At 38.8% G+C, this 24,900-nt stretch overlaps 1 protein-coding gene across 3 annotated transcripts in view; it reads right to left on the minus strand.

Moving 5' to 3' along the window:
- Positions 1 to 263: 263 nt before the first annotated feature.
- The window catches only part of VCL (vinculin), a 54,690-nt gene continuing 30,053 nt past the window's right edge, over positions 264 to 24,900 (minus strand). The window contains exons 7-22 of one of the 3 annotated variants that reach the window (XM_058029715.1): positions 20,694 to 20,784; positions 19,777 to 19,924; positions 18,748 to 18,901; positions 17,683 to 17,858; positions 16,512 to 16,702; positions 14,973 to 15,172; positions 14,094 to 14,222; positions 12,951 to 13,100; positions 12,243 to 12,351; positions 10,985 to 11,287; positions 10,278 to 10,402; positions 9,773 to 9,958; positions 6,670 to 6,879; positions 4,364 to 4,567; positions 3,537 to 3,641; positions 264 to 2,843 (exon numbers count right to left, since the gene is read on the minus strand). In XM_058029715.1, the coding sequence (XP_057885698.1) occupies positions 2,697 to 2,843; positions 3,537 to 3,641; positions 4,364 to 4,567; positions 6,670 to 6,879; positions 9,773 to 9,958; positions 10,278 to 10,402; positions 10,985 to 11,287; positions 12,243 to 12,351; positions 12,951 to 13,100; positions 14,094 to 14,222; positions 14,973 to 15,172; positions 16,512 to 16,702; positions 17,683 to 17,858; positions 18,748 to 18,901; positions 19,777 to 19,924; positions 20,694 to 20,784 (2,628 nt within the window). In that variant the 3' untranslated portion in view covers positions 264 to 2,696. Of the gene's footprint in view, positions 2,844 to 3,536; positions 3,642 to 4,363; positions 4,568 to 5,950; positions 6,880 to 9,772; positions 9,959 to 10,277; positions 10,403 to 10,984; positions 11,288 to 12,242; positions 12,352 to 12,950; positions 13,101 to 14,093; positions 14,223 to 14,972; positions 15,173 to 16,511; positions 16,703 to 17,682; positions 17,859 to 18,747; positions 18,902 to 19,776; positions 19,925 to 20,693; positions 20,785 to 24,900 lie in introns of those variants that run through there. The other 2 variants (XM_058029714.1, XR_009114770.1) reach the window with 2 other exon arrangements.

The raw sequence follows: 24,900 nt of genomic DNA on the forward strand, positions 1-24,900 counted from the left end.
TCACAATACAGCAGATCACTGTCAGGTCTCAGGAAAGTCTCCTGTTCTCTCCCACTGAAACACAGCTTCCAGTAAATTCTTTAATTACTAGTTTGACAGGCACAAGAGACAAAAACCTTTGTTTAATCTTCTCCTGTTTGAGAAACTGCACTTTCTTTCTGTTCAGAACATGTAGAAACAACTGTTCTTTTGCTTTAGCTTTTTGCTGCTCTTCTTGGTACTGCTGTTATCCACTGCTGTTATCATGAACACTCAGAAGCTGATTTTTGTACAAATGCATTTTTATTGTTTTAACAGAACCAAAGAAAGGTTGAAAACATTAGACTATACAATACATTTTGGTTTATAAACAAAGTTTTATAGTGGTAAAACATTTCTAAGTGACATTCATGGTCTTGTTCAAATTTTTGCTGCACATCAGGTCTGAAGACCAATAGTGTTCAAAAATGCAGAAATTGCATAAGGTGGTCAAGTATCTCGGCTTCTATAAATAGTTCGAGAACTTAGAGCAAACATTCTGGAAGAATATCAAAGGCAACCATGATTCATAATTCTCCTGCAAACATTCCTCAAGAAACAAAAAGTGATCTTTGGCATAAACAATTATGTATTAAAGGCATTAGTAATATTGCATTAATATCATTCAAGCAACTAAACAGTGATGTAAAATAATATTAATTTTAAAAAAATCTCACAGAGAAGCCTGGATGACAGGAGCAGGATGAGGGGATGTGAGGAGCATTGGAAAGCAATACAGGAAGACTATTTAGAAAATCCCTTTAAAATAATCCCTACGTATTCAGTGTTATGTACTATTAAACAGAAATTACTACATTAAAATTAGGCTAAAGATCTGATATAAACCAACCAAATGCATCCAGGTTAAGGCTCTGGCACCCCTTCCTTCCTCTTCCTGTTGCAGGTAACTGCAAGAAGAGAGTACTAAGGAAAGATCCTAAGTACCAAATATTTCATGATACCCAGACACAAGGAGCAAATTCAAGAAGAACAAGCCTTCTCTTGCTGAGGTCAGTTTGAGACAGTTGTATTATCAACAGTTTAACTTCCCTTTTTAGATAACAGTGCAATGAAGGGGGTGGAGGGGAGAAGGTCCAAGCACAGAATAACTGTGGCAGGCAGGTAGAGGACAGCGGAGTGCGCTGTGTCTCTCCCTTTGAGCTGTTAAGACTGAAAAGTTTTTCCCCAAGGACACTTCTGTTCAAGGTGGTTTGATCGTGCAACAATTCTCAGCAAATTATGAGGGTATTATGAGGTCAGTGCTGATTTGGGCAAAAGTCTGCAAGTACTTGCAAATATAGAAACTCATTCTCAAATAAGTGTTCCTTTCCATTAAATGAACGGGTATAAATATATGTATATATATATATATATATGAAGGCATATTCAATTATGGAAGGATAAAACATCGTAAGTCTATTTTAGTAAGGAGAGGTGGTTTGGGGGGGGGTTTGGTGTTGTCATTTCGTTTGGGATTTTTTTTTTTTTTTAAGTATAGCAACACTTTGTTCAATTCACTTGAAAAAAGATTTTGAGACTCCAAACTCCGCAAGCAGTAAAAATAATGAGGTATGTGCAGCATTAGGAACCACCATTTGCTGGTAGGCACCAGCTTACCTAAAGAGGGTTTCATGCCCCTGCAGAGCTCAGGTTTCAAGAAGTTTATGCATTGTTAGAAAGAAGAGCAATGAGCCTAAAGGTGGTTTTAAACTGAATATCTTTATCTTTTAATTTTCACCTTGAGCAGCTGGAATAACATTAGATGGAGGGATGAGGGAAATAAGAATAAATGCATGTGCTCATTTGGTTTTCAAAAGAAAGAGCCAGCATGTGGCATTTTCTGGTCCTGGACATGCAGCTAAGTTAACAGAACCAGGATTTTTCAGCTCATTGCTGAATTGAGCAAGGAAAGAGTTCCATGATTTAAGGTCTCCAGCCTTAAGGCTCAAGCTGTCAACAGTGTGCCACTAACATAATCTGCAAAACCTTTCAGTACAGTACGAGAGTTCTGGAATGCCTACCTACAGGGTGACAGGAGGGGAACAGAGAGAGCTCCAGTTTCTGGTAAAGTACTGTTGCCAGGCAAGAATCAAAAACAAAAAGCATTTCAGACATGGAGCTTTAATCCTCAGCTTACAACTGTTCTGCTGCCCCACCTTCCCTCTTTTAATCAAAAACCCCACACCTTCCATCATTTCTGCATGGTTTTAGAATAGCCAGATAAAGTCCTGTTGAGAATTTGAATGTTTGTGTGTCAATGACTGTCCCTAAAAAACTGCTAAGTCACCAAGTGTCCTAAACTCTCAAGACAAGCTTATAGTGAGATCCATGTTTTATATCATCACATGGAAATTACTGGAACATACAGTGCATAAATGAAATGTGCTTCTGGGAGTACAGAATTCACTAAGAATCTTGAAAAGGAAAAAAAACAAAAAGGAAAAAAATTAAATATAAGAACTGTCTACTGTTGGCAGCAAATTAGAGGTGTTGGATATCAAATGTGTTTCAAAGACACTTGAAATGCATTATCTTATAATTCATACCCTTAGAATGGGGCATTAGCATAAGCTCATCTTAAGCTCATGTATACAGCACCTTCTGCTGTTAATATATCTCTTCTGCTTCCAAAAAAAGGCATTTTATTTTACAGAAAACAATACTAATGTGGCAGGTATTTACTGATACCATGGGGTCTTTCTGACCCAGCGAAGAGTGAATCCAGCATCTGTTCTTATCTTAATGGATGCTGCTTCAGCTTCTCTCACAGTTTCCTTCACAGACTGCATGAGATTCTGGGCATTATGAACCAACATCTCAGTTGCCTGTCAAGAAAAAGAATTTCCAATATATCAGTAAATACCATGATTAGGACAGTAGCCTGTAATCTCTTTGTGCACAATCTCTTTGAACTCTTAGTACAAATATATTAAGTCTGCTGCCTGAAACTATGAAAATACAAGTGAAGTAACTGTCTCTGGGAACAAGCATTATCCTGACTCCAAACAAAACTTTCCCTTTCCTCACTGTGTATTTGCGCAAAATCTGAATACAACCTTTATGTTGCTAAGTAGAATAACCTCCCTTGGAAGCCAAAGCTGTGAGATTTCTCCTGAAAAGATTCATTTGGAAGGTAATTGAGCTTCCAAATGAAGGGGGACACGAGATGATGTTGGAAAATAAACATTTCCCCTGAAATCCACCCGAGGGCGCCCCTGCCCCTCCCAGGCCCAGTCTGCGGTGGCGAGTCCTTCCCTCTGCTTTTTACTGGGCAAAGCAGGAGGTTAACAAGTTGTTTGTCAGAAAATTGGAACCCAAGTAGCTTTCGGGCTTGTTCCTCTATTAAACTGTAGCATTTGAGCCAGAAACCAAGGTGCTGTACTAAAGTTATCCTCCCTAAACAGCTGAGGTGAGCTTCAACATCAAGTTCCCAGAACACATCTGAAAGAACAGGTTGTATATTTGAGCCCATAAACAATCAACAATTCCATGCTACCATCAGTCTTTACACCTCTTACCTGTTCCGACTCTTCATCACTGATATTAGTTCTGCCCAGCATGGTAGCTTTGACAGTGGAGAGAATTTTCAGCTGCGTACTGATGGTTGGGATTCGCTCACAGACCTAAGTAAAAGGGATAAAAACCACTCCATATTGTAAATTGCACCAATACATCATGCATCCATTTTCTTCACATAAAATGTTTTATTTTCTTTTACTAGTAGAATATGAATGAGCATAGAGGTGATCCTCCACCTTCAAGACTATCTGATAAATATTGGTAGGATATCTGAATCTTATTTTACTTGCTTTGGGAGTATTTGGGATGGAGACAACATACTTCTGTTCCTCCTTTCCTTTTAAATGTCTGCTTGGTTAGGAATAGCATTATATGTGTGTATATATATATACATATATATATGTATATATATATATATATATATATATATATATATATATATATATATATATATATATATATATATATATATTTGCCTGAGACTGAAGAAAAGTTGTTGCATTTCTAGTACTATTATTTGATACAAAGGAATAAGTAAGTGAAATACAAAACAATGCCAACTTAGGACAGATCAGTATTTGTAGCACAGTATTTTTTTCAGGAGTTCTTTTGACATCAGATTCTAACATTACAGAATATATGTTCACATAAATAGATATAGATAGGTAGATAAGTAGGTAGATATTTCCATGGGATCTAAAAACACAGACTTTGACAAAACTTTACAAGCCAAGGGAAGATAGCCACGATTTCCTGGCATGATTCCTGTGCTCACCCCCAGCGAGAGAGGCAGAGCAGAAGCAGCATTGAGCAGCTCCCAGGTTACCTGCAGGAGGTTGGTTCTGATGCGCTTGTCCGTGCACTGCTTGGCCACCTCCTTGGCGAGCCGGGTGACCTCGTCGGAGGCCTTGGCGATGTCCTTGGCGCACTGGATCAGGGCGCGCTTGTTGCCGCTGCCGCCGCGGACCAGGCGCGACATCTCGGCCATGAGCAGCGCCATGCGCTTCGCCGCCGCGATGATGTCGTTGCCCTGCGTGGAATGACACGGTCACTGCTCCTGCCAGCACGTCACTGCTCAGCAGAAACACTCAAAGGAGTTAAGGATGGAAGAACCATTTGTGAACACAGAAGGGGTTTCTTCAAGGAACATGGAAGATCTCTACTAACTACTCATTTCTGACTTTTTTTTTAACGCTCAGAGAAAAAAGCTCACTTCAAAACTGAAAAAGAAGTTGTAAAGTGTTAGTTTATCCACAGAAAGAGTTACTGCTCTGATGACTAGATTTTAGGATAAAGCATGTTATTAGCATTTGAAATTCCAGATTTTCCCCCAAAAAAAGACTTCTTTTAAAGTTAAAAAAAAGTGCTAAACAACCTGTTAAACCAGTTGTTGTCATAGCAGTTGAGCATGGGATTTTCAGTGGCATCTGAAACTGAAGTTGGTAAAGCACCAGCCATGCTGCTAATAATGCCAAAGGATAAATGGAAGAGAATGCAACACATAGCTTTTGTCACCAGTAATGGGGAAGTGAGATGCAACTTTTACTTTTTTAAAAATTATTCCTTGAAAATAAATCTTTTTTGATACAATCTCTCTCTTTAAAATAAAGCCTCCAGGAGATAAGAACCTGGATTATCAAAAGATAATCCAGTGATATTTCTTATATTAAAATCAAGATTTCTTGTGCATCAAAATTTACAGTCACAGCAATACATCTGAGAAATATTTGATATGTGAATTAATTGTGAACAAGGCAATCCCATTTCTTATACACTGTTCCAAAGAGAAACCTAGTGCAAGAGAAAGCAGACCTAACTGATTGATTGTTAGTAGTCTGTCAGTACATTTAGTTTATTTATCTTATTCCCTTTCATAGAAAGTTGTTAGTCACAAGAGAACTATTTGGTGCTTTGAAGCATTCCTACTGTGTGGATGAAATAGCAGCAGAGTGAGTTTAAGTATTAGTACACCCTTCCCCTGGAATAATCCCACAGCTAATGACCCATGAAGTTCAGAGCAAGGAGTACACAGTGAGAACCCAGCTAAGCCAAGGTATCCTGTACCCTGTGCACACACTTCTGTGACTCACTATGAGCAAGTTCAAGATGAGATCCCAGGCATTTTACAGATACAGTGACCCAAACAGCTGAACTACTCGTTACCGTGGCCTATTAGCTAAACAGTTTGCTACTATAACCAGTTAGGATATAAATGACATAACACAAAGTTTTTCCATGTTTTCACGTAGAAGGATCAGTCTAACAAGTTATCCAAGCACCAGAATCTGAAAAGGACAAGAACATTTTTAAAGCCCTTTTTATTAAAATGGTTTAGTATAACTATCTATGTAAGTATACACACACACATACATATGCACACTCCCCTAACTTTTGTTTGTTATGGGACACCAACCTTATTTTTTGCAGCATGCTATGAAAAGTGCCCAGTCTTGCAAACATTTGTGCTTAGACAGAAGACAGACTACTTGTGAATGTCTGAACCTCGTTAGATTTCCACTGGTTTCATATAGACAGGGTCTCAATTCAACAGCTAACAGCATTCAGTGCAGCTTCTTCAGAAAAGAATTCTCTCAAGACCAGCATTTGCAATACAGCCCAGTGCAAGCCAGCAGTCAGGCAGTCTCTTCCACAAACACTGCCATACAAAGCCATTCCTTGTTGGAAGGGATGTTAATTGGCGGCATCAATTGAGGCCAAGCACAATAGACACCTTAAATGACTTCTTGAATTCTGTAACTCGGCTGCATCCGGAAGTCATCAGGAAACCATTAACCACGGCTTCCCAGGTAGCCCACGTGAATGGAAAAAGGAACCAAAGGGGAGGAAGACAATCCCTATTACAATTTGAAAACTGCCATAACAAAGAAGACCAGGCAGATGCAAAGGGAGAGGAAGTCTTTGAATATTAATAAGTGACCCCAATCAAGCTTCAATCCAGCACTGACAAACAGATCTAGCACACTTGTGAAGCCACTCTCAGTCCTTAAAATGAAGTGCAGACACATTTATTCATTCAGGATGGCGGGGCCCAGCAGGGATCAGGAGTGATGCAAATGTGTCACGTTCCAAGTGGCCGGATGCACGCGGATCAGTCCCGGGACTCAGGAGTACCTTACTAGACCACTTGGTTGCTTCCCGGTGTAGAGACTGAGCAGCAGCCAGAATGGGCTGGTTAACGGGCTGATTGGTTGGCATTAACAGCAGCTCAGGCTCGTAATCATCTTCAATGTCATAGGGGAGAGTGAATTCAACATCTGCATCATCCTCCTCATCTACATCTACACCAGCCTCAGCCGCTTCATTAATCACAGTCACATCAGGCTTTGCAGGTGGCAGCAAGGGTGGAGAAACAGGGGACAGTTAGTACAAGAAGCAGAATTTGGTAGAAGAGCACAAACTGAGCAGTTTTAGTGACCAAAACATCCTCTTGGCCTCTCAGGATCTGACAAGGCAGCTCTAGGATCAGGTCAAGGGGAGGAGGGGAAGGAATATGAAATTAGCAGAAGGAAACAAACAGTTCACCTGTGAACCAAAGTTACCAAAATATTAAAAAGTTACAATTCAGATATGCAGCAACATTTTCCATCTGAGCATTCAGCTTCTGTAGACAGAGGCTGACCCACAGAACATTTTACTGGCAGGTCAACAATGAAATGAATGGCTTTCTGTCTCAATGGAAGCTGTTCTGACTGCACAGGAGCAGGCACAGCAGCAGATGACTGTGGTATTTGTGCAGATACAAAGCTTTGTATGGAAGCCCATTCATATGTGTGATAAGAGCAGATAGCAGCAGAAAAGCCACTGACACTGCTTGCTGTAGAGTAAAAGAAAAAGATGGGATGGCAGACAATGTAGAAGCAAGTACTGAGGTACCACATAGAACATGTAAAAGAGCAACACAGGGTTCGAAATAGAAGAGGTGATGTTGAATGCCATGAATACTGTGAATATGACAGTTCTTACAGAAGACTGAAATGGAATTAATTAAAAAAGAAGATTATGAAGCATATGATACTATTTTGCCACGGTATGTTGTATCCATTACCTTCAAAAAGAAAAAAAGGGGGTTCAAGCAAATTACATTAGAGATGTTTTCAAGGAAGAGGTGAGAGTTATAACAATATAGGCATTAATAAGACTGCAATATCAATACAAAAATAGTCTACAAGTTTACTAACAGTATTTCTTCAACTAAAGCCAAGTGTGATAAAAGTAAAGGTACCCTTACCAAAAACTGTGCATTTGCAACTGTGTTTTGCTTAAGATACAATCTTATATAGGAAAAAAAAATCTTTGGCAACAACAACATACAGGAATTTTGGACTGTGATTTGTTGATTTGTAAGGCCAAATCAACTTGTCTTCAAAGGCAGCTTTTGTATAAGTCTTAATCTAATGAAAAGTTTTCAAATATCCCTCATTTTCTGATTTATCCAAATGAGGGGGGAGCCAGGGAAATTAAAGCAGTAGACATTGTTCAGCTGTTCCATGAGAAAAATGGAGTACACAAAAACTCAGAATCCACTCAGTGAAGAGCAACTTTTGTAAAGAAGGAAAAAACCCCAGATTTTCATTCTTAGAATAATGAACAATGTTGTCAATATTTTTTTAAAGACTAAGTACTTGCTCACTCACCCCTCCCACTTTACTACAGGTAAAGTCCAGTAGACTGTGATCAGCAAAAAGGCAAAAGACAGTTGACACACAGTCTGTTGGGACTTCATATAAGCAAGACCTTACAGTTCTGTTTTCCCAGGGCTAGCCCACATTCCTCAGCAGCACTGTCCATCAATCCCTCTTCCAACCAATCAGGTGAGTTCAGAGACTACAAAAGTGTTTTTAAAACTTCTTTCCCCAAAACAGACTGTGAGAATAACTGAGCTCCTATTGCTAAAATGATACTGCTTAAAAATAATTAGAAAGACAATTGGCAGGCTGACTCACTGGTTTGTTAGTCTCAAATGAAAGAAACAGCAATGAATACAGTGTTTTATAATCTAAAGTCACTGAGCTTGGAAATCTTTCATAATCAGCAAGGAGTTTTAAGGTCTGCTGCTTGGCTCTGCAATACTTAATGCAGAATGCATATAGTATATATATGGTAAAAGCATTTTGTTACCTACTCTGTATTTAAGTTCAGGGATTGCAAAAGGGATCAGTTCTGAGATTCCAACATCAAAACACTTTTAGGAAACTGAAATTAAAGCTTTTAGCCTCAAAACTACCTTCTGAAATCACTAATACATTCCAATACTGTCTCTTTAGTAATATAAAAAAGTGCTTGGTATATCCAGAAGTATGGGGAAAACAGAGCTTTGGATTTTGGATAAGAGACACCAAAAGAGATTTGCAGAAACTTCTTCTGTATTTTATCTGCGCTTTCAAAACAGGTGTCCAAAGCACTGAAGTGGATTCTGTAAGCTACTCAAAGTTATGTCCTTACTCACCAACTAATTTAGTGCAGAAAAAGGGAGAGATTAAAAAAGCCAAATTCTGTCCCTTAAATTTACACTTGCAGAAGCCTAAACCTCTGAAGTTCTTTCTCAGCACTCAGCTTCTGCCAGAGAAAAAATGTAGCTCTTGGGGGAAGGAGGGAGAAAAGAAAAGCAAAAGAAAGTGATATTAGCATTTATGAGACCAGCAAATTCACACTTCTTCATAGGACTGAAATGGAAATTCAGGATTTCAGCCTTAACAGGAAATGTGACTCACTCCAAAAAAAAGAACAAGACCAGGCTACCAATATGTGGTCATTTTCCCCATCATAAATGCATCTGATTAACAGCAGAGTACCTTGCAGCTTCTTCCAGAATTAAGACAAACCAGTTCACTATTTCTGCAGCTGGCATCTGCAACATCCATATGGACTTTTCCACACAGACTTTTCAAAGTCAATTAAATACAGCAATCAGCTTGTCAGCCTGCACAAGCATGAGTATTAGTGACTCTCTAGGCAATACCAGCACCAAGGATCACAAACAGCTTGGCACACAAGAGCATATTTGTGTTCCCAGGGCTATGTTAATAAAGCAGTCTAGCAATCCTAAGTATTGTTGACCCTAGTTCACTCTGATCTTGAAAGGGTTTCTAATTCTTCCTACACCAGTGCTTTTACTATTTAGTCTGTGAAAGACACTGTCTTAAGACAAGACACACTGATCCTGAAAACAAAAAGAGAATCCTTTAAGCACAAAACACTTACAACAATTTCCTACCTTGCTAGACCATTTCCGGGCTTCATCATGCAACTGCCTTGCAGCCATCATCATGGGCTGATTGATTGCTTCTCCTGCCTTTTGCTCTGGGAACTCTTCATCCTTTTCTTCAGGTGGTGGTGGTCTGGGTGGGGGAACCTCCCCCTCTGGCAGTGGTGGTTTCGGAGGAGCGAGCTCGTCAGTCAGCTGAGGGAGGCAAAAATCTTATTGAGAGCAATGCAACAGAGCAAAGACTGAGCAAACAATGGTGTCATGGCAGGACACGACTACATGACCTCAGGTCTTTTTCCAGTTTTCCAAGTGCCTCCTGTTAAAGAAAATACCATGTTTTAAACTTTCCTTTTGAAAGGTGGATGGATATTTTTTAGACTTGAGGCTACTTGTATGCATGGCTGGCCAGACAATACCTTTTATTTCTAAGGAAGAATAGTACACTGACGTCATTTCAGTGTAATCCACACGTCAATGACAACTTTGTCTTTTATTACCAACTACCTACACTTACACGAAGGTGCTCAAGGTCAGGAGGAGGAGGAGGGAAATCTGGTTCCTGAGGCTGGAAGGCTTCTCTGACTTTGGCCACAGCTCCCAGAATTTTGTATCCAGAATCCAAGAAACTCTTCTGCAAACCTGAACAAAAATTCCAAAACAGTTTAATACCAATTTAATAGAACTTGGTAATACTTAGAACACTACCCCCAAAAATTACTTCTCCAATGTACTGTGCCAAGTACACTTGCATCTGTATTTAGAAACTACCAAATGGTTTACAGCAGACTTGCATGCTTGAAATGTTAGTGTCACATGCAACATGCATACAATAAAGCCTTGGCTGAATAATAATCACTATCAATAGCCAAAGTAATTCCCTGAACAACTTTTAGAATCAAAAAAACTACATAGCATTTTCTGCTATAAAGTAGTATTACTTAAAACTAGTAACAAATGCTTCTAATTAAGAACATAAAATTGTATAACATATTAGAATGCTGAATCCTGTTCCCTTGAATATGCCAAAGGCCTTTGATTGCATTTTAGAACAGCAGGATGCAGCAGTTAATGGTGTGAGCTTGATTTCATCATTCTGAGATGTAAGTGTACACCATATTTCCATAAAAGGAGATACACAGCTGTATAAAAAAAATGAGCACTACTTCACATCATCTCCAGTCAATAAAAAGCACATTTTAAATTAGCTGACTGAATCCTTACCAGGATCGGAAATGTTGCCTGCCACAGCTTTAGCATCCATTACCATGGGTGATATAGTTTTGCTCAGCTCATCAGAGGCTGCTTTAACAGCCTCCCGGAATTTGGGGTCTTCGGAGTTTTCCACCTCCCGCTTTGCCACCAGCAGGATGCGATTTGCTCGCCTGGCAATGCTGGTGGCACCAGCTACCAGCATCTGAGGCTGCATGTTGGCCATTGCAACTTTACATTTGTCCAGGTCCTTCTTAATGGCCTCTTCTGATGCATCCAACAGAGATTTAGTATCGATGGCTTCATCCACCAACCCTAGAATAAAAGTTCAATACATTAATATTCTAGTTTTATCTGTGGAAAGGGATATTTGGTACTCCAGAGACAGTTCAAAACCAGAAAAGTATTTTAAAACTGAGGTCAGGGGAAGAATAGAAGAGGGCATGGAAATCAGACCAAAGTACTACAGCAGTTAACTCATGATTCTGTACCTCTGTGACAGTTACCATGGTAAGCTTGTTAATGACATCCCAAGCTCTTATTCCTCTACCATGGAATGTTGTTTTAGTCAAGAACTGGCTTACACAGAATATGCAGCAGAGATTCTTTCTTCACACCAAATTTTTTTAAGCATATTCAGTACTTTTTGTACTCTCCCATTTATTCCAAAGGAAACATCCCTCTGTCTGTGCTTTTTACATAGAGGTGATTTAAAATACCCGGAATTTAATTACTGAGATGAAGGAGGAGATAGTACAGTCAGCTGTTCAGCAGGTCAGTGCAAAGGATCTGCACTTGGGAAGGACTGAAACATTTCAGTGCCTCAGCAGGAGCAGTAGCTTTGTCTTATTCTCTGTATTCATTGAGCTGTTTCAGTATTTTGAACATATTTTCTTTCCTTCAGTTAATTATCTGTCCTATTTCAACATGCCAAGATGATACAGAAGAAAACCTCAAGTTGTCACAGTGATATACTGCTAGAATAGCAACTGCAATAAAAAAAATGATGGTATTCCAATTTTCCCAAAAAAGAACTAAAGCAGGATTTGCTCCTCTACAGCTCAGTATTAATAGATAAGAAGCCAGCTATTTTGTATATTCTGTAACATATACATATTCCTGGGGTGATAGAGCACATTCCCACTTCTCCTAATTTATTTTTAATCAATCATTATTCTTTGCATGTTTCATCAATCCAAACGGCATGGAGAAAAATCTATACAAGCTAGTTAGCCACAGGTAGGATCTTCAACAAAAATTCTTACTTTACCTGTCATTTTCTCTACATTATCAATCCACTGGTTTTTCATGGTCTCAAAATGTTCATAAGCAGCTTGATTTCCAGGATTTCTCAAGAGGATACGAGCTGCTGATACTACCTGCCAACAGAAGACATTTTTAATTATCAGTACACATCAACATTACGCACATTCTTGGAAATGCTTTTGTTTTTTCAGTACTTGATGTGCAGCTCCATATTTGAAAACCTAGTTCATTCATCCTAGTGCAGTATCTAGCTCCATGAAGATCTACCCTACTTCTGAAATTAGCTGGCATAAATACTTTTTTCTAGAACTTCAATTATGCACTAATTTCGTATAAACAACTCTTGAAAACACAAAAGTACAATACTTATTAGGCTACCAACATTTAGATAGAAGTTTAGTTTGGAATAAAAAAGGAGCATTTTTTCCCCTTACATATTTTACTAAGCCTCAAAATCATTTTGTTTCACGTCTAAGTCACAGACATTTCTATCCAAGCATTGAAAAATAAAATGTGTCATTTGATCTTTTGTTCTACTTTTAGGATCATGTATAGAAATATTTGCCATTCCCCTTTTAAGAGTGTCAGCACTATGTTCTTTGTTGGTATTAACCAGCATCAATCAACAACAATCTCTTTCTTTGAGAACAGAAGCATGAGGAAAATTCCCCAGAAGTCATCCCCAGTCCTTTTAACAACCCTTCAAACCCACCTGTGGGGTGAGTTCCCTTGCTGATTTCACTGTTGCCTGGATGCCCTCCACAGTACTTTTATTGGCAGTTCCAACTGCAGCTGCTTTTTCTGCTGTAGCTCCCAGTCTAGCAGCATGGTTTTCAAAGTTTGCTGCTCTTTCATCAAACACCTAGTTGTCAGAAGACAAAAAAGCATTTAAAAAAGCCCTAACCTCCTTAACAGAACACACAATTTCTTCAAAGTGTCAGAAACACCTTTGTAACATCCCCACTTAACTCATCCTGAGAGGATGCAAAAGGACACAAAAGCTTTGAAAGCATTTGGTTTTTTTAATCTTTACATTACCAAACTTTCTTCTTTACTAACTCAATGGGACAACTAAGGAGAGGGCTATGCACTTTATAGATTCAAGGTATGAAGTTCAGTAATTCCTGGTGACTACTGCTGCAATTAAAACTATTTTAGCTCAGAGATTCATCTTCAAACCCTAATACAAAAGTAACTATATTTGAAAGACAAATAAGGGAGTTTACACTGGAAAGAGTGTGAATTGCCTTCTTTTACAGTGCTTAGATCTTCCAGAAACAGATTACTTGGACAAAAAGCTATCCTGCCATAAAGCTGAATTCTCCAAAGCCTTGGGAATTATTTTGATCATGTAGGCAGATGCCAGAACAGCCAAACAGAACTGCCAGACACTGCATTTTAGGTACTTCATGTGCAGCCAGTGGCTTTCAAGTACAGGAAACAATATCCAGCAAGAGAACAGGTTTAGTCTGTTGATTAATTCTGGCATGAATTTGACTATTGTAATCAGCTTATGTAATGCTGGGATATAAAAATCCACCAACTAGTGTGTTAGGGATTTTTGCACAAAAATTTTGCCATGTGGTACCAGCAACATGGGGAGACATTTTTGCCATTTATGAAGTCAGGGAGAACACTGTTTACTGGGTTAGACAATTCACAGTCTCCAGGATTCTGGAGAGGTTTGCACAGTAATCAATGTTGTCAGAATTAATAAGCATGTACCACAAACTTGAGAAAAAATACCAATTCATTTTTCAGAGCACTGATTTATTTTTCAAATTACCAATTCAGGTAAAATTAAACAGTAACTGAAGCTTTATATGGAAAGAAAAGACCACCTGGGTATACTTGCCTCATCTCTGTTGGGAGCATCAGAGGGAGCAGTGGCTGCTACAGCTAACAATTTAATAGGAGTTGTGGTGTCACTAAAAACATCAGAAACTTCCTGGGTCATTGCTTCTTGCATTCGTGCTTTAAGATCCTTAAAAAAGCGGAAAATTATTAGCATATGACAGAGGGATATTAAGTTGTAATGGTTCAAATCCCATAAAGCCTTCTCTTGCAAAAAAATGCCTGTTCCAATGACAGACATTAAGATAAAATTTCCTTACAAGTATGACCAATTCATCACCTTTTACATAATTTGAAATATACACAGCTTACATACCACTCCTTGAAGCAGCTTATATTAAGCTCTACACCTACATTTCACACCCTACATTAAACTCTTCTTGATCAGGCCTAGTGACAAGCCTAGCCCTCCTCCCAGCCTTCAGAGTCAAAGCCCCCCTATGGGGCCTACACCTATGACAGCCTAAAGCCCACGTGGCAGCCCCCATTGCCAGCTCCATGCTGCTGGCAGCCCTGCTCCTAAAACTTGGAGGCTATGGTATTATACCAATCACAGTCCTATGAATGAACAGCATGATTTGAGACCTTGCCCTTCAAATCTGCAATGCTAGTATACTATTTTTTTAAGACAGACTTAAATTTTCCTTCTAAGCTGTTCATCTGAAATTAACCCCCATGGCACGATAACAAGGCCTTTCTAGAAAGTTTGCTTTAACCACCTCAGCATAACAAGGCCTTTCTAGAAAGTTTGCTTTAACCACCTCAGCTCAAGCAGCAGCTCTGTAGCTGCACTGTTGTTTCTATGGGGGCCTCACACACACAGGGCTGGCTCAGAGCAGCGAGGGCTCTCAGTGCCTGCCTGCCCAGAGCAGGCCCTTACCTTGAGCGAGTCCTGGAGCTGAGCTGCAATGGCCCTGGCCTGCGGGGACTCGCCCTCGCCGCGGGCAGCCAGCTCGGCCAGCTGGGCAGAGAGCTGCTCCACACGGTCACACTTGGCCAGCAGCTCCTGCCGGTACGGGCCCATCATGACGTTGGCCAAGCGCCGGCCCTCGGCAACCAGCCCGCGGATGGCAGCCTGGCCTGCAGGGGACAGGGCAGTGACACACGGGTACACAAACACCAGAGCCACAGCAAGCACTGCACGCCTGTGAGCACGCATCACAACCCCTGGGTTCTTAACAACGCTCCCCTAGGCGGTAGAGAAGATCTTGTGTCGTTTATCACTGAATAATTACAGTTCAAAACCACTGAGGAATTCAACTGTCTTCAGTTTCTTTTTGCTTAATTCAGCAACTCTGGCTAGAGATACATCCTTTTTAATTAGAGTAGTCTGACAAAAATTAACCGTGGCAGCTGTCAGGTATTTCTACATAACTAATCTGTTGAATCCAGTGGAGCACTTAGAAATTTCCAATACTGCAATTCATCCCCTCAATAGAAGATGAGCAGCAAGAGGGAAAGAAAAGACAAGTAGAAACATAACTTAAAAAGCCAAATGCCCTCTCCCAGAATTCCAGAAGCCATAAGTAAGAAGTGTCAAGTAGTCTGGATTGCAAGGGACAGTGGGTAGGGAACACCTTACAAAGCCTCCACAGTGTGTCAAAAGCTTTTCCATAAAAAAATTATTTTTAGCATGGGTAATTTCCTTCATTCACTTACAGATGCTTCCTGCTCATTCACAAGAATATAGTTCTCTGTTCTTTCAATAATACAATAGCAGTATTCTTTTAAAAGAACTCATCATGTATTAACTCCGAAGACCTACTGAAGTATAATTTTAAACTAATGCTAACCCATAAGTAATCCAAGTTTGTGATCAAGCTTTAAATTACTTAGGAAGTTGTCACAGCACCTGACTATCCAAGAATCACTCAGCACTGCTGGCATCTTTTGCATTCTTAATTTACTTTTCTTATGAGTACCCTGCCAAGTGCCAGCAACTCCTGAACCAGAGTTATATGCTCATTGAGAGTAAAATGAGATTATCAGATCCCCCTTCTCTTTAATTGTTAGCATTCTCCTCAGATAACCCAGAAACCATACAAGAAGTGATACTTCTAGGTCAGGTATATGAGTGTTTTTCTCTTCTCAGAAGGACTTAATTACTCAATTTGCTGGAGTAGGTATAAATTCAAATTTGAGATACAGTATTTGCATAATAAGGAAAGCAAGGAGCAATCTTAAGTTTGTTTTCTCTACAGAACATGTTCTTCCATTCTTCAGGAAAGAACACAAAGAGAATCATGGGCCAGCTTAATTCCGTAATTGCAGTCAGGACTTAGCTATAACTCTAAGTCTCCACACCAGTGAAGATACAATGCATCCTCAGCATTTCAGGAGCAGTAGTTTCCACCACAAAAACTGGTGACGGGTTTGATTCTAAATCTGGGCGGGGGGGAAATCACAGAGAAACACTTACCTACTCCCCTATCAGCAACTGTGGGATTGTCTATCCACCTCTGAGCTTGTTCAATCTTGCCCTCCAAATGGACAGCTGCTTTAACGGGCCTTGTATTTGCTACAGCCCTGTTTGTTTTGGACTGTAAATTCTGAAGTGATGTCGCTATTTGCTTAGCCAAAGCACGGGCCTCAGGAGAGTCACCTTTCCCACTAAGGATTTAAAAATAAAGTAAAAAAAAACAGTGTAGTCATAGAAAGATCATTTACAGATTATCTCAAGTTCAGCAGAAAGACACACAATAAAAGAACCTTAGTATTTTTAAATAAGGTTGAATTTGACCCTTGGGTTGAGACTCTGAGGAGCAATTCTCTGCTGTGGTACCCGGACACCACACATGTTGAGCACAGCACTGAGGTGGGGGAAGGCATAGACTGGCATTGCCAATACTGGTGTAAGAAATGATTTCCCATTTCCATGGCTGTCTTATGAGCAACTGCAATCATGCCACACAGATCACAAGCAGAAGAGTAAGCAGCCACAGAGCAAAAGCTATATACAAATCTGACAAAAGGTAGCACATTAAGACCTACAGCAGCTAAAGTTCAATGAAAACTTGATTAAAGCATCTAACTAATGAAGCAAAAAAAATATCTATTGCTGTATTGCAACCAGCCTTAGGTGAAGATGAAAATTTGTACAATAACAGCTTCTTTCTCCTCTTCCATTCTCAAGCAGCCTCTTTGCAAAACTGATACAGAAATAGAATTTCTGAAAGGCTTATCTTTTGTATAATTTGCAGTTACAGCTTAGAACACTGACAGTGATCGAACTGGTAGATATTCCACCTTGTTATTTAGTAAAGTGCATAGCAAAAACCAGTCATGACACCCATCTGCATAAACTTATATTTCCCTTTACCTTGTTGTTTCAACAATACAAACAAGCTCACTTTTGGCTTCAGTTTCCTTCTCAAATATTCCACAGGCAGTAAAAAGAAAATACTTCCATATCTGGTTAACTTTTTCTTAAGGAAGCTAGTGCAAGCTAGGCTTTGAGATAGAAATCACTAGGCTGAATAACTTAAAAGGGTTTGTTTTAATGATCAATATTCTGATCTTGCTCAGCATTGGAAATTGCACAGGAAAGTAATTGAAATAAATCAATCAGTGGTGATGAAACAAACACTTACTGTCGGCGCAGATCTGACAGCTTGGCTGTCAAAGCAGAGATCTCCCCCAGGGAACGAAGGATGTCATCTCTCTCTTTAGGCTCCTCACACATTTCTGCAACTTTCCTTGCCTCAGCCATAATGCCCCGGATGTGCTCCTCCCCTTCACTGCCCCCATTAGGATCTGCAAGCCAATTCTTAACAGAAAGAAGTTGTGTTCAAGTGAAGACAAAAAGTACTGTTTATTCTATACATGATTTTATAGGGAAAGAAAATACCAATAGAGCTTTCAAAATTCTACTGCCTCATAGTTTTTCTGTTTTGAAAAAAAATGTCAAACTAGATAAAATCTAGATAAAACCCAAAGATTTTACATTCTGTCTCTCCCATCAACATTTGCCAACAGTATTTTAGAAGTAAAATTGAATCACTGCCTTTAGAAACTGATTATGTGACTTTCAGAAAAAACTGACAACAGATGCTCTTGAGCCCAGGGTGGTACACAGAGCTCTTCCTAAAAAGTCCCATTACCATTTAATTTGATGCATATATAATATTAATGTATCTTTATATATTGATAATAGACACATATACACATTTAGATAAGGTATATTATTTGATGATAATCATAATCATCACTGGGTAAGAGACTGACCATTGAGGGACATTAAGACTAACAAAAATAAAGAATCAATTGAAAGAAAATGCAGCTTCATTAACATATAGTTCTAAATCCTGAACTCCACTCCCTAAACAGAGGCCAAAGAAAGGGCTCTGGTTTTATCCACAAATAGGTCTGTTCAATCTAAAACCCTTCTATTCTTTTCTTTAGTAAGATTAGTTCATATGCAAATTTAGGGTGTTCCATCATTTTAATTTAATAATAATGCCAAATAAGTCACCAAAAAAGATCATCAACTGAAGCAAAATTCACCATATGCTCTAAATCACTGAATTTAAGATTTTTCTTTGTTAAAGCAAGTATCCCCTCTATGTTCTTCCTATCAAGTAAGTGCATTTTGTTTGGAAACAACTACAGTAGTTCAGTAAAACAGCTCTGAAAGATTTATTAATCCCTAGTGGTACCTGAGCAGCATCAATCTTCTTAGCAATTGCCTGCTTGGAGTTGGTCATGGCCTCCAGCTTGCGGGCTGCGTTCTCCACCTTGGCAGTGAGCAGGTCCAGCCCCTGGGACACCTGCTGGGCTTTCTGCATGGCCATGGGGGTGGCACCCTGTCCTCTGCCCGAGACAAAGAGAGCACCACAGATTCAGCTCAGGACTGACTAAAGCTATTTTCTAGTCGAGGAGCAACAAAACCTGTTTATGCTTATTCCCAGCATGTATTGCAAGAGATATAGTACTTAATCACATCTTGTTTCCTCCTTAAGGAAACAAAAAATAAGTGAGGAACAGAAGTAGAGATAAAAACTGAGAACATATTTTCTGTATTCCATAATGTGACATTTAGCAGTCTCAGAGGAATAAACATTTTTTAAGAGTCAAAAAGTAAAGCTATTTAAGGATACAGTTCCATTCAAGTACCCAGGACAAGTCCCCTTTTCTCTTCATTTACAGACTGTTGCAGAGAGTCAGAATCTGCAGGATTTAAAGTCTTCCTACAACTAAGTGATGACAGCAAGTCAATTAAAAAAATAAGTATGAAAATAAAATGTCTTAGCTGCCTCAATCATGTGACACACAAAGTTCAACAGAATTTGCCAGTGAAGGATAAACAACAACCACCACATGTGATCTAAAATCCCAAAAAACACCTAAAAAGTAGAATATCCAAGTATCTTACAGTAATTGGAGTATATCCTCTTTGGAGAACAGACTTAAGAAGAGAGTTTAAAGTTTCCTTTCTGCCTAATTTGGACGAAAGTTATGTGTTAGACAGCAAGCAAAGTCAGAATTATCTACTTAAGCAATTCTAATCATCATATTATGTAATTAACATTTCTCCTATTAAAACATATTCTCATCAGAAAAGAAGAAACTGAAGTAAAAAAGGCAAAATACACTTCTAGCCTGCTTTCTACAGGTTAGGAAGTGACAACTGCAGAGAAAACATTTCAGTAGCAGCTGGGAAGCGCCCAGCCCGAGCAGAGCTTTACCTGGCCCGCAGGTCAGCCAGCTGATCTGTCATCTGCCCCAGGGTTTTGCAGGTGCCCAGGATCTCTCTGCGCTCCTTGCCTGCACACAGCTCTCCTGCTTTGCCAGCTTCATCAAGGATCTGCCTTATGGCCTGCTCACCAGCATCCCCTGAGGCACAGGGTCAGTCAGTACAGCAAACAAGACATTCTGTCACATGTATGAGAAAACTTCTGATATCATCATGTCACGTGAACTGCATTAGGTTCAGTCAGGAAAGCACATTTACCAAAAATGGAGATACACACCAAAAAAACAACAATTTCACATCCAACTTTTACAACTCTATTAGTTTGGCTTTGATTTTAGAGGAAGTCCATTTAAAAAGGTCTTTAAACATCCAAATGGAACAGGCCTCTATTGAGTTTTGTTTACTTTAAAGATGCATACAAAGGTAAATAAACCCCTTATATAAGTAAAGGTGATCGCAATTAAGCATATTTATGGCAGATACTCATACTAAAAATTTTATGTCAAGACTGAAAGAAAAACACTTAAAGAGATTCTGTTAGGGAAATCTCAAGTTATAAAAATTTGAAAATACAAAAGAAGGGATTTTAAATATCAGCCATGGCTATAATTAAGTACTGTTCAAATCCTAAGTTTTTGGGTTTACTGCTGGAATGCAAATGAAGAACATGTATGTTCCACAGAACACATATATTTCAGACCATTTAGAAGAAGCAAAGCCTTCTAGGTCATTATACACATCTTGTTCAATTCCCAGTATCTAAAGAAAGGAATAAATACAGGTACCTTCAGAATGATCCACTATGTAAGGGTTATTAATGCTTAAAGACAATTTTGTCTTAAACAACAGAAATAATGAGACCTTCAAAAATCAAAATACTTTATGCTGTTGTTTGTGTTTAAATATTACCTGGAGGTGCATTTGGATCTCTCAGCCAACCTTTTGCCTGATTCATCTTTGAATCTATTAAGGCTAAAGCTCTCTTCATGGCTTCAGTGTCCTTTACAAAAGAGAAACCAGCAAAATTATACTCAAAACAAAAATATCAAAGAACAAGTAATCAATGCAACCAAAGCTGACAAAGATTCTATAAAGCAGAGTCTACTTATAAAAACCTATTCGTATAAGCAGCTCAAAACCCATTTTCAAACTAGCAGGTCAAAATTGCTTCTTTCCAGTTAGAACAGACACTTTCATTTCACTCAAAATGCAAAAATTATGCATGCAATTTTAGTGGTTTTTCTATTTCTTTATTTACTAGTGCTTTAATTTCCAAAGTTGGAGCTCTAATCAGCACACATCTTGGAGTTAGTTCCATTTTACATCAGGGCACATAGAAGAGTGATGTAATTGGAGTATCAATATCTGGTAATTGGCCAGTGAATTTTACTGCTTACTTCAGCATAAGAGGCTGCACATCTGCATTTCTCACCTGCTCTGCTGCTTAAAGTCAAACAGTTACTGTTTACAGAAAAGGAAGACGACCAGCTAATTTCTGAAAGTCTCAGATATGGAGCTGAATGTCTTTGGAGATAAACACATGTATTTACATGTGATTGTTTAAAACTCTGAACTCCTCTGCCAGGATCATCAAAGAAGCTGTTTCTTTCACTATTATGCCACTACTATCCAACACCTCTGGCTGCAGGGGAAACAACCTCCCAGTTCTGATTTCTCTGCACAGTCTGCACATTGTTCATCCCTCCACTAGAGGCCACAAGTTTTCCATCTTACACAAATGGAAGGACGATGAAAACAGTAACATGTACCTAAGTAAGAAGTTGTGGAAAAGCCAAAATAGCTTTTTACCACACATTTCATGGAAGTGATTTGAAATGCATCCAAGATCCCATGAATGACAAAAAGAAGCCTGGCTCTCATGTAGCATCTGAATCAGAGTGCCCATGTCCAATGCTTTTGAAGAGAAGCCTACTACCATCAGTGATCAGTACCTTGCATAGCATCTGCTATCCTGACAACACTAAAGAAATGCCACATTTGGTGGAGCTGTTCATTCTGCATGCTTAGACTCAAACATACAACACTAATACTCTGGCATTTTTATTCAGGCATATTAGTCTGTCAGCTATTCATAAGGTGCTATAATATAATTCAGCAAGCAATTTTCTAAAATGTCATGCAATGCAGCTGAATATTTTCAAAGGCTCTTAAATCGCAGCCTGAGAGAGAGCACCAAAAGCAGAATTATTTTCACCTAGATGACTGGCTCTCAAATCTACAAACTGGCTCTCCAAACTCAGTTGGGACCTGTTTGAAAAACCTTCCAAAAGGTTGGATATGCAGCTAGGGATGGGAAATGGGAACATTATTTTAAAAGTTATCTTCTCTACAGCTCAATAATTGTGCATTCAATGTATGCTAAGAGACAGGAAAATATTCATTGAATATTCAAATGTATATATAAATCTTACTATCTATGAAGGTAGGTGTTACTGTTTTCTGTTGTTTATGTCGGGCCTCTGAAGCTACTTTAGCTTGAAATGAACAGTCTATTTCAGACCTGTCTACCCAGAAATAATTTGAAACAATTAACTGAATTTTTAAAAAGGCAACAGATGTTTCTTATTGTGTCAATGAGATGGCAGGAGTGGGTGGAGAAAAGCAGTGCTGGAAAAACTGTCTTTGCCCCTCCCTTTTCACTCTCACAGGCTTTTGTGTGGTCTCAGCTGCCCACAGAGTTGCAGTTTCAGCAGAATTGTATAGAAACCTCTGAATCTGAGGTCTAATATCCGAGGATAAAATCATAGGTGTTGCAGATTTTGCACTCATGATTTTGTAATTTCCAGCACTGCCCCAGCAGCAAGGATCCATCTGCCCTGTCATATGGAGTTACACAACTGCATTGCTCTGCAGGGTGAGTCTGGCTATCCTGTGTTCCTCTGCATATGTCCCCTTTTCCTATTTAAAAAATCTGGTAAAATCCTAGCATAGCAGTTGAAGTGTTTTAAGACAACTGCTCTTAAAGCACCAATTCTCCATCTACACAGCCCAAGGAATCTCTCTCAGCTATAGCCTGTCTGGAGTTTTCATTGCAGTGAGCTGAATAATGCAACAGACAACTAGAATGCATCCTTAACTAGGGTTGTTGGCACAGCCCTTTGTGTCTGCCAGAGCTGTGTCTAGTGTCACATACCTGGCAAGCAACAAAGGCACAGCCATACTCAAAGGTCTGGACTCACCAACCAATTTGGGCTATTAAGAAAGGAGGAAGACAAAAGCACAAACACTCCATCTAAAAAAACACAGCAACTTGCTCAAGGTCTCACTGCTTCAAAGTGTCTTGATAGTCTCAATTTCCATAGCTGTTTAAATATTTTATTCCTCCCCTAAACAGCTAAATATGTTTAAAATGTTAACTCTTTGGAATATCGTTTGCAAGCATGAATTTTTTTTTAATCCCACTGCTCTTTTGCAAAAAAAATTTCTACTTTATCAGCAAAAATTGATTCTTTCCCTCCTCTCTCTGCCAACAGTACCCCTGTTACCAAAAGGAAGTTTATTAACAAAATCAGCACTATTGCATTTTCAGAAGAGGTAAACTATTTCAGTTACTCCAATTAAACAACTAGGGCAACACTGTCTGAAGGGGAAAAGAGCAATCTGGATTTGTTCCAAACCAATTCCTAAAGCAAATATTACTGAAGACACTTCTGTGCATCATTTCTGCCACTACCAAGAATTTTGAGCTCATTCAGGGAGCAGGTAGTATTGGCTCTGTTACGCAAAAGAGCAAAATAAATCCTACACAATTCCTTGCTGGATGTAAAACACAACCTCTGACTCAATAAAGTGGTCTAGTCTAAGGATATCTGCATTTCATGACCAAAGAAGGCAATGCTGGAGGAAATAGGCAAAGCCAGTGTTCTGGCAAGATAGATAGCTTAGTCACCATTCAGGGTTCAATCCTGCAAGACATTAGATATCTCTCAGCTTCTTACAACTGTTAACTCCCTCCAATTCCATGGAAATGAAAGATGTTTGAATTGAGTATTACTGGAAATTCATTTTTAAATAAACACTAACAATATGCAAGAGAAAATTAAATTCCTTTGAAAAACAAAAAATTCAAGGAAGAAAGTTCAAAGCTATGAATGAAAAAATAGATACAATTCTTTTCCCCAGGATTTTGTCCAAGAATAGTATTTCAGTTCTAAAGCACCATACTATTTATAAAATCCAGTGTAAACAAAGATTATTGCAATCCAGTAATAGTAATGTGTAGAGTCCAGAAAGACCAACAAAATAGTTTACCTACAGCTACAACTCCTACAAAACCTACAACTTTGGCTCCACACCTTGTTCATTCTCCAGTCTCTAGACAGATTGTGATAACTCAAGGTACAAAAATAACTCAAGATAGAATAATAAACATAAAGTCCAACATCAGCAATAGCATGTACTACACAGAAAAATTCAAGGCTGAATTTTTACACCTTACTTTATTACACCTTACTTTATTCCCTAAAAGCATGGGGAAAACATTTTCTTTCACCACCGGGCACAAAATGCATGCAACAGTGACCTCAACTACAACTAAACAGCTCCATCTTCCTCCTAGCAAAATAACAATTGTTAGTCAATTGTTACATATGTGTGCAAATACAGGATCATGTCTGTGATAGGTGGCTATTAGCAAACTAGTTTCTGCTTCTTCATCCCACTGCATTTTTCAATTCAAATGCTTTGTCATCACTGTTTAATGCCCAGTGTTGCAGTTCCAAATTATCAGGATATCTTAATTCAAAAACAAAATACAATTTAAAAATTCTCCGTTCAGAACAGAATGATACTTTGATTATACTAATCCACACACATATTCATGCATTAAGCATAATGACCAATAGTTTCCATTAGGAAATACTGCTAATATACCAACTGTTTTCTTAATTAAATCCTTTATTAATCTGCCTCACCAGCAGTATGAATAAGAGTTTCCTAAGCTTAAACTGCCAACTCCTTGCAATAGACATTTTTCTTCACCACAAAAATTTCCACATTTGTTGTGTAAAATAAAATAGTATTCATATTTCATAAAATACAGGAAAGCTTAAATCCAAAAATAAAATTGAATTGAAAAAGTACCCATGCAAGACTG

This window comes from Melospiza georgiana, chromosome 8 (assembly GCF_028018845.1).
Source record: "Melospiza georgiana isolate bMelGeo1 chromosome 8, bMelGeo1.pri, whole genome shotgun sequence".
Lineage (NCBI taxonomy): Eukaryota > Metazoa > Chordata > Aves > Passeriformes > Passerellidae > Melospiza > Melospiza georgiana.